Source organism: Vidua macroura, chromosome 15 (genome assembly GCF_024509145.1).
Source record: "Vidua macroura isolate BioBank_ID:100142 chromosome 15, ASM2450914v1, whole genome shotgun sequence".
Classification (NCBI taxonomy): domain Eukaryota; kingdom Metazoa; phylum Chordata; class Aves; order Passeriformes; family Viduidae; genus Vidua; species Vidua macroura.
The window spans coordinates 13,796,348-13,806,177 of NC_071585.1; the positions used below are offsets into that span (position 1 = coordinate 13,796,348).

Consider the following 9,830-nt stretch of genomic DNA (forward strand, 5'->3'; position numbering starts at 1 on the left):
ACTGTCGCAAACCGCGCCCCTGCCCGCGCGCCCGCCCGGGGCGCTGCCGCAAAGCGAGGCCGGGAAGATGGCGGCGCGCTGGGCGCTGAGCGCGGGTGAGGCTGAGGGGACGCGGCGCTGCTCTGGGAGGCTCTCGCTGGAGAGGAGGCCGCCGGGTTGATCGGAGGGGTGGAGCGGCTCTCGCATGAGGAAAAGCTGGGAGAATGGGGGTTGTTCAGCCTGGAGAAGAGAGGCTTCGGGGTCACCAAGTTGCAGCCTTACAGTGTCTGAAGGGAGCGTCCAGGAATGATGGAGTGAGAGTGTTTACAAGCGCCTGGAGAGACAGGATGAGTGGGATGGCTTCAAACTCGCAGCGAGCGGGTTTAGGTTAGATATTATGAAGAAATTCTTCCCTGTGAGGGTGGGCAGGCCCTGGCACGGGTTTCCCAGAGCAGCTGTGGCTGCCCCTCATCCCTGCAAGCGTCCAAGGCCAGGCTGGCTGGGGCTCGGAGCAATCTGGGATCGTGGGTGGTGTCCCTGCCCTGGCAGGGGGTGGGACTGGGTGGTCTTCAAGGTCCCTTCCAACCCAAACCATGCTGTGATTTTATCATTCTGTTCATGCCTCCCTCACTTTCCCTTCCCTTCAGGTGCTGCCTGGGCACGGGGTCTCCTCAGCTGGGCACGGCCAGAGAGGTGAGTCTGGCTCTGCCACCCGTGCCCCGGGCAGTGGGACAGGCATTGCCCTGCTGGGCTACCTGGGGCTGGGCTCTGGGGTCCCCTGGCTCACCCAGCCCTGGAGCTGTGGGTCACTCTCTGTCCCTGTGGTGTTTCTGTGTATTCAGAGCTTGTGCCATGATGGAGGTGTCTCTCTCCTCACTTCTTTCTGTCGGACATCCATATTCTCTCTGACTTCACAGTTCAGGTCACAGTAACGTGGTGTCTGAGCTGTCCCCAGTCACTGCTTTCCTTACTTGCTGAAGTTTCCCCTCATTCAGGAGCAATCCCATAGCTGTGCTGTAGGAGCACTGGAACTGCCAGCTGCATCCCTGCAAATACCTGAAAAAATATTCCATGACATTGAAATACGTATATTATGCTAATTTCTGCTCACATATTACTGTGAACAATGCTGTACACTGCCCTTTTGGCATGCTTTGTTTGCCTGTTGTTTTTAAGATGCTTTGCACAGGTTGGCCACACACACAAAGATGTTCAAGGCTCAGGAAAACTCACAGTGTTTGGTCTTGAACTCATCTGTTTCTTGTAGTCACTGGTGGCTGCCCACTGCTGCTTTATCCAGGCACCAGGGGGCAAAATGTAGCTTGGTTTTTCAGAATTTGAGCTGAGCAAACTGCCTGAAAATTGATTTTATTGCTCTCAGCTGTCTGGTTTTTGGATTGACTTGATTGTGTTTTTGGAAGTAGTTTAGAACACCTCTCTTCTCAAATGTCACAGTGTTTATAAACCTCTAATGCTCTGAGATATTCAGCCCCTTGAAAACTAGAAATTTTCACTGCTAAATATGTTGTTGGTAAAAATTAAACAAGTATGGAAAGTATAAATGGTTTGTGTGAGTCCTGAACCCCACAAGAGCATCAGAACAGAGGTGGCTGTGACTGTGTGACAGTCTGAGGACACTTAATGTGGAATCTCACACCAACATTCATGGTTTGCTTTAGGAAGCTTGAGTCTTCTTGCTGAATTAAAAAGCCCTTTCAGCAGAAACTATAAAGGATTTAACAGTTTGGTTTTTTGAGTATATAAATGTGCTGGTTCTCTTTTTCAAGACAGCAAGTTCACAGTTTTCCAGATAAACTGGGCAGGGACAAAGAACTCCTGTGTTCAGCAGCTGAAGCTGTGGTCTTGCCTTGCAGGTGGCTGGCACCTGGCAGCCTTTTTCCTCTGTCATGCATCCACACCAGCACATCTCTGCAGAAAATTGGGAAGTGGGAGAAGAAGAACAGGATTGTTTACCCTCCCCAGCTGCCTGGAGAGCCTCGCAGACCAGCTGTAAGGATGCACCTGTGAATGTCCTCACCTGAGAATGTTTAGCAATTTCTGAGCAGATTGTCACTGTCTGCACAGGGTGACTGCACAGGGCACTGATTTGAAAGTTTCTTTGCTCATTATTTAGGATTTTTGGCTGTGTTGTAGAAGTTGATATCACTTGGAATGCTTTCCATCTCTAAATTATATTGGAGCCTTGAGTTCCTGGGAGCTGATCACCTGTTCAGTGTGTGGCTCAAGCTCTAAGGGGCCCATCCTCTGCAGAAGTTTCTGAACTAGAAGGAGGTAGAAATTATACTGTCAAGAACTGATATTCTGGAATTGCATTGTTAGCATTTTTCTTCATTAGGAATGAATATGTTGTGGCTTCGTTAGACACACTGCTCAGCAAAGTAAAAGCATTTACATCTGAAAAGAAATGGGTTTTTTTTAAGCAAGTGTTTTGTGGGCCATGAGCATTTTTTGGTTGCTTTTGTGAACATTGTGGCCTAGGACATAGAACTCCCTGCTGTGGAGTGATGCAGTGTGTGTGAAAATGCAGCTATTGACAGTGTTTTACCTGTTTATCAAGAGTTCCATCTCTTTCAAATTTGCATTGATGTTAGATTCTACCAGCTGGTGCTGGTCCCTGTTAGCAGTAATGTTAAATGGGTCTGTGGAGGCAGCTCTTTGTGTTAATCAAACTTGAAACCCTCTTCACTTCTCAAGGGCTAATTAAGTTCATTCTGGTAATATTGTTTATTTGCTCTCCCAGTAAGTTGAGTTGACAGCAGGGTTATATTTTTAAGGCTGAATGGGTGTGTCAATCTTTGCTTCTAAAGTGGGGAGAATGAGAGGAAAAGATGGTGATAAACCTTCTGATTATCCTTTTCAGGGACTTCTGCTTATAAGCTAAGTGTCATAAGATTAAATTAAACTTTCCTGTGTGCCAGCACCTTTTTTTAGTGCTTTCAGTTTCAAATGTCAAAGCTATGCCTGATGTGCTGTTCTTATAGCAGGCAGAGCCATTCCTATTTTATTCCTAGTAAGAAAATAGATTGTGGAGCAGACATGGATGCTCCATTCCTGTTTTCACAGCAAAATTACTCATCCTTTAACTTTTTTTTTGCCCCTAGGAAATATATCACTGTAGGAGGGAAATAAAATACAGCAAAGATAAGATGTGGTATCTGGCAAAACTGGTAAGCAAAGAGTACTTTGTGCTGTACTTGAGAGAATGCAAAATTTAATTGCTGCATTTGTCTTAAGAGCCTCATTCAATCACAGTTTAATCAGCATCTTTATAGCAGAGTCCTGGGGATGAGCATGGATCTGGACAGGGAATGGCTGTTTGTTTGGTTTAGCTGTAAGGTATTACACTGAAGAAGTGGTAATTAAGGAAATGACGGTATTTTTGTTTTTATAATAGCAGTGTAATTTAAATGTTGTCTTCTGAATAAGAGAAAGGAAATACCTGTAAATGCAGAAGTTAATTTTACCACTTTGATTGCAGATAAAAGGAATGTCCATTGATCAGGCTCTTGCTCAGCTGGAATTCAGTGACAAAAAGGGAGCAAAGGTGATCAAAGAGGTAAATAGCAGTATTCTTTAACACTCCTGGTTTCCAGAAAACTTGAAAATCAGTATCTGTCACCAGAAGTTTGGAGGCATTTCTACTTCAGTGGGTTTTTGTGTTTCAAGTAAGCCTGTTGGGAGCACATTCTAACAACATGTTTTTGTTGTAGTCAGGTGATGTTGTGACTTACGAATATGTTGGGGTCACTTGTGCTCAGTGTTCTAACTTGTCATGGTGATAAATTCCATGTGGGTGTCCTCTCTGCTTGGTGTTAAGTTCATGGTAAAAGGTGCAGAATCCTGGTCACTAATGGCTGCTACATCTGTGTGCTTTGGTTCTTAAACTGTAAGAGATGAAGGACATTATTAAGGAGAGGACTAAATTCTGTAAAGGCACAAAAGCTTTGAATACACTGTGGTAGTTTGGATTCTCAAATTACTCATTGTCTCGGCTGAAGTGTTGATTTCTGGTATAATTATGGCAAAGAAATGTCCTGTATTAGCTGAAAATATTGAATAGACCAAATTAATTTTGCCCACCTTGGTATTTATTTCTAGTCAGATGTCTAATTACACAAAGATCTGTGGAGGGAAGGCTGACAAATGCTGGTGGAAACTATCTTTTCCACTCCCTTTCCTCCCCAAAAATGTAATAAAATTGTCCTGAGGCTTTTTCATTCTATGCAGGGAACTTCCTTATGTAAAAGATGCTTGTCTTTTAACAGTTTTTATCTTTATAAAATACTTTTTCTATAACTGACTTAAATCTGCAATTTCTTTCACGTTATCTAGAGATAAGAAATAGCATTCTTTAAATTCCTCCTCAGTTTTTCCATTTCTTTTCCTTTTGTTACAGGTTCTGTTAGAAGCACAGGAAATGGCTGTAAGAAAGCACAATGTGGAATTCAAATCAAACTTACACATAGGTACAATTTTTAAATTTAGTGCATTACAAAAATGTCATCCTACTCTATCCTACCCTGTGGAAATGTGTTATATTTAATAAGATTTTGATGCTTGAAATCACCAGAAGTGAATAGAGGACAGTTTCTGCTAAACTTAACTTTACCAAAACATGAATGGCACATGTTTGCAGCATTTCTAAGATAGATGTATCCATCTGAGAGTGGAATTTTTGCTCCCTGTTGAACAGAACGTCCTGAAGAGGAAGATGCTTGCAACAAATCTCAAAGATTGAACAACAAGAAGCAAATGGTTTCTAGTTTTTAATGTTGCCAGTCAGAGATGCTGGAAGCTTTGTCTGTGGCTGGTACAACTTGATTTGCAGGATCAAAGTTAAACTTCCATCAGACACAGTATAAAAGTAAATGGGTAATGACAGCAAACTTCTTAATAAAAAGACTTGTCTGTAGATGGTTTGCAGGATTAGCTTGTAATAACTAAAGTGCTTTTTAGCCTAGAAAATGTTAGAGAAATGTTTTTTCTTTGGGCCTCAAAACACCTAAGAGTAAAAATTATCATTTTGTCTAATAGGGGATAAATTTTACTCAACTGACCTCATAAGCTTAAAGTCACCTGGACTATAGAGAGATTTGATGAGAATTCTTTGGAGCCTTCCAGGCCTCTGCCACAAGAAGGCTCAGCTGTAGTGCAGGACTGGATGTGCAGATAATGAAAATACCTGTGATGAATGCAATAAAGGGAGAAAGGAGGGAAAATGAAGTCTGTAAGGCTTTACAGGAATTCATGAGACAAACTACTGAAAGGCAGTGAAACACATACCACCTTCAGAAGAGCTGTATAATCTAGTAATTGCTCAGTGTGATTTGTCCTTCACCACATATTTATCTTTGTGTGCCTGCTTTCTAAATTCCCCTTTTTGGCGCTCCTGCAGAGCGTTAATGCAGCTCACGGGTTCCTCTGTAGCAGTGATCTGCTAAATGTAACAGAAGAAAGATGGAGGGGAGAATCCCGAGTAGAATTAACTTTCTGGAAGCAGCCATGAAAAATATCCTGGCAAGACAGGTGTTTTATTGCAGCTGTAGCAGTTTGTTCTTGACTGAATAATCTTCTCTCCCCTATCCTTTTTCCTTCAGCGGAGTCGCAGACGGGCAGGGGCCGTTACGTGAAGCGGCTGCGGTGCCACGGCAAGGGCATGTTTGGCATGATGAAAATCAGCAGGTGCCACTACTTTGTGAAGCTGGTGGAAGGTCCTCCTCCTCCCCCAGAGCCACCAAGGACTGGCTATGACCAAGCAAAGGAATATGTGCAGCAGCTGCGAAACAGAACCCTTGTTCACACGCTGTGATACACTTTAGTGGCTGTATAGGTATCTCGTGTTGGGCAATGTAATTATATAAAGGATTAATTAAAGTCATGGTTTAGTTACATCTTTGATGCTGCTGGAGCTGGATGATGTGAGAAAAATCATGGGTTTTTCCTTATTTGTCAAGTCAAGGGTATGGAAAAATCTTGGAGCAGCAGATGTTACTTTTTCTGAGTTATTTGGACCACAGCATTCAAGCTCAACTCTGGACTGTCAAATCTAAAACATATGGTGCTGTTATAAAGCTTGGTGTCTCTTGCTATGTATGGTGGGCCTTTTATTGTAAAACTGTGTGCTTGACAGTCATGCTGCAAGATCAAACCTCAGACTAAAATTTGACATCTTAAAATAGTTACAACATTGGAAGAGAACAAGTAACAGTGGACAAAACCAAGTAACAATAATATTTCAGAATATCTGACATCAATTTTTTTGTTTATCTGGGCTGTAACAGCCTTCATTGTGTGTCTTGGGCATTGTGTCTGGGAGAGGGAAATTAAAAAATCCTTGGAAGTTCAGGCTTTGGCAGTCAGTAGGTGGCAATATTTAGTTTGTCAGAGAGGAGGTAGCAGTGAAAACTTCCAGAATGGTCAAACTCTTTTGGATTTTGCCCGTGGCATTAATAATCTGATACAGGCATGGGAGTTCAGGCTGTTCTCTCTGGAAATTCATTGTGGGTAACAGGCAAAATATGGAGAAAAGCTTTTTTGGTAAAGAGTGAACTAATTCTGCATTGTCTGGAAACAAATTGCTTTTGTAACATTGAGGAAAGTGAAACCCTCCATGGATTTAATATAGAATGGCTTGTTGCATATACAAATCAGGCTTTCAGTTCTCTGAAAACAATCTCATTTTTATCATTACTTCTTTGAAGAGAAGAAGACAGATTGATAGGAGGAATCTCATTTTGCTCAGTCAGATTTTCAAACCAAGATGGTCAGAGTTGAACATCAGCATAGAAACAGAATGAGCAGCTGCTTGTACATGCACATGTCTGATGTTTAGACCTTTCTTTTCCATTCTGGGAACATTGGAGTGGGAGCTTGCTCACCTCACTTGGGTCTTTTTACTGCAACAATTCATGGTAGCTTTTCTTACATGTGTTTACTTTGATCAGTATTGGATGATGGGGAAGGGACAGTTCCTGTAAGGAAACACATTATTTTTATTGTCATAACAAAGGTTGCTAGAGAGTGGTTTCTTTTGGCTATTGAAGAAAGGGTTTCATGATGTTTAGAGTGTTAGGGGACAGTGAAGTTACACAAGAAGCACATTGAGAGCTCAGTTCCATTAATGGGAGTCTATTGCAATCTGGTTCTCTGCAGTGCACTTTCAAACACATTTCTTGCTGTAAAGCCACGATTTAGTAACTTGCCTGAAAGGTGTGTTCTGATAAAACTCTCTATCTCTGCAGTCCCTGATGTGTGTTTGAAGAACTGTTTCTGTTGTACTGTGATAAACAGCTGTGCTGGGCTCTGCCAGCTGCCCTTACACTCCGCTGTCAGAGTGAATCTCTTACAAGTTGTAGCAAACTTAAATTGTTTATAATCTTTTTGGGGATCACTGATCTGGGAGAAGACTAAAAAATTGCAAAATAATCCAAATTTAATAAGCACTCACATATATTACACTTAGACACATGTAAATATCTAAACCCTGGCTCCTAGGTATTTTATTCCAGTACCTATTTCTCCTGCATGCTGTAGATTTTGCTTCAGATCATTTCTGGAGCTCCAGAGAAGGCTGCATCCTTAGAGATATCATTACTCTGGTTATGAATCCACAGACAGAGAGAGAAGTGAGGATGTGACTTCCAACTTCTTTATGATTTGCAGGTGGTCCTGAAAGTCCTTTAAGCAAACAGACCTGGGCTTTAAAAAGTTTTTCAGTTAAAAAGCAAGGTTGTTGCTTGTTCTTGTTTTCTTCCTCAAGACAGTAAGTGGGAAAACTCATTTTTGGCATGTTTCTAGTATTCTCCTGTGCCTTGGTGGCATTTTCTGCTGTCTTAAACATGCATAACCCAGAACTGATCTTTATGGTGCTGGCTAAGGAAGCTCCACAGCTGTGTCTGACAGGAGTGATGGGAGATTGGGTGAGGTGAGGAACTGGCTTGGTCCCTGCCTTTCCCTGGTAGGGTGGTAAGAATGTCTGGAGTGGTTTCTGTGGTAGGTCCATCAGAATGCTGGGAACCTGAACCTTTTCCATTTCAGTAAGATCTAGTGACACAGCTTTATACTGGTAATTTCTATATATAATTGTATATTTATAAATTTTAGAGGTTTGATTCTACTGTGCTTTCACGGTAATTATAGTACATCTGCACCTCAGGTGTTTGGTACAGATTCAGACACAAAATTCCATGCTAACTGCAATAAGCCTTTAGCAGATCATTTATTATAAAAGAATGTTTTAAAATGAACTGCCACCAGAAGGGATGGAGAGGCAGTGAGGCCTCTACTTGGTGCTGATTTCATGAGTAACATCTGGGGGCACTGTAAACTCACCACTGGTGTGTGTTTGTGCTGGTGGTACAGAAACAGCAGAAGGAGCAAGTACTTGTGAAGGTGTAGTGAGGTTTCAGGGAAATCTGGAGAGCAGAACTGTGAGCTCTGCTCAGCAATGTGAGATTTAACTGAGGAGAAACTTGTAAACCTGCTGTTGGGCTTGTTCATAAACATTTTGAAGTATCCACTGAGAAAGTAGTACTTTAGTCAGGCAGCCTGATATCTTTATGGGTGTGTGTGGTTATTTGTTTGTTTTTTCCTTTTTAAGACTTCTGGGCAGTTGTTAATGAAGTGGTTCATCAAAAGCAGAGTAAGAAAGACTCGTGATTGTAGTTATAAAATGATCATCATCCTTTTTTAAACATGGAAGATAAATGAGAGTGTGAGAGTCAGTGACTGGAGAGTTGGGTACTGCTGGTTCTGCCCAGGTGTGTGCTGGGAACTGCTCCGGTGGGGTTGCATGAGGGCTCAGCTGGTACCTGGGCACTGACAGGTGTGTTCTGCCCAGTGCTTCAGCTGTGTTGCTGTACCTGGTGTGAACTTGGCTCGAGCAAGGTTGTGCAGTACAAATCCTGTGATTCCCTGTTGGCACAAACAGGAGCTGTGTGACAGTCCTGTCTCTGCAATGCGCTGTCACTTGGGAAATCCTTCAGTCACTGGAGTGAAGGAACAACAGGAGTCACTGCTTCCTCCCAGTCCCTCTGAGAATCCACTGCTGGGATGCTGGAAAGTAATTTGCAAACACAATTCTGCTTTGAATAGAAATAAGGTTACTCCTAATGTCCTCAGTGAACCACAGAAACAGTGTGAAATTCCCCAGCATGAGCTACAGTCCTGCTGAAAAGGCCCCTAGTTCAGGCTCTTCAAGGAACAAGCCTTTATTGCTGAATGACATCTATCCAGCAGCACTTCAGCCATGTAATTTAAAATAATTAAAAGCTGAACAAAGTAAGAGACTGTAATGGCAGAAATAATCACTCAAATTGCTGTTTGCTGGAGCCTTACATGGCAAAAATAACTTGAGGAGAAAGTTTCAGGGTCTGACTTTTGAATACTTAGACTGAAGTAAGGAGCAAGATATCTCTTGAGAATAGTCAGTGAATGCAGAGTTCATTTTGTATTTACTCTGTAACATCAACACTCTCTGCTTGTTTCAAGGAAGTTGTAAATTAGTACAGAGGGCAGGCTGCCATTGAAGGGAACGAGCCAAGGAGAGCCTAACTCTTCCTTGGGCAAATTAGACATTCACCTCAAGAATATGAGCTGAGGAAATTAACCTAAAAGTTTGCACTTGAAAATGACCAAAAATGTGGGGCAGAGCATCTGAATAACTTCTGGATCTGTGGGTGGTGCTTGTGTGTATTGCACAGCAGTGCAGCCATCAAGGCTGTGGCACCCATGATCCAGCTCTCAGTGCTTTCCTGTTTACATTCCTTTACTGCTAGGAATTTGTCTGTTATGTGGGTGACAATTTTCTCTCCTAATAGAAAAGTTGCAAA

The 9,830-nt window shown here is 42.4% G+C and overlaps 1 protein-coding gene across 1 annotated transcript; it reads left to right on the plus strand.

Moving 5' to 3' along the window:
- Positions 1-10: 10 nt before the first annotated feature.
- On the plus strand, positions 11-5,896 carry MRPL22 (mitochondrial ribosomal protein L22; the record flags this gene model as incomplete). The annotated part of the gene is made up of 7 exons (XM_053991494.1): positions 11-95; positions 627-672; positions 1,854-1,989; positions 3,102-3,167; positions 3,479-3,556; positions 4,397-4,466; positions 5,598-5,896. Coding segments are annotated over 7 exons (693 nt in total), but the record flags the coding sequence as incomplete, so codon positions are not given.
- Positions 5,897-9,830: the final 3,934 nt, after the last annotated feature.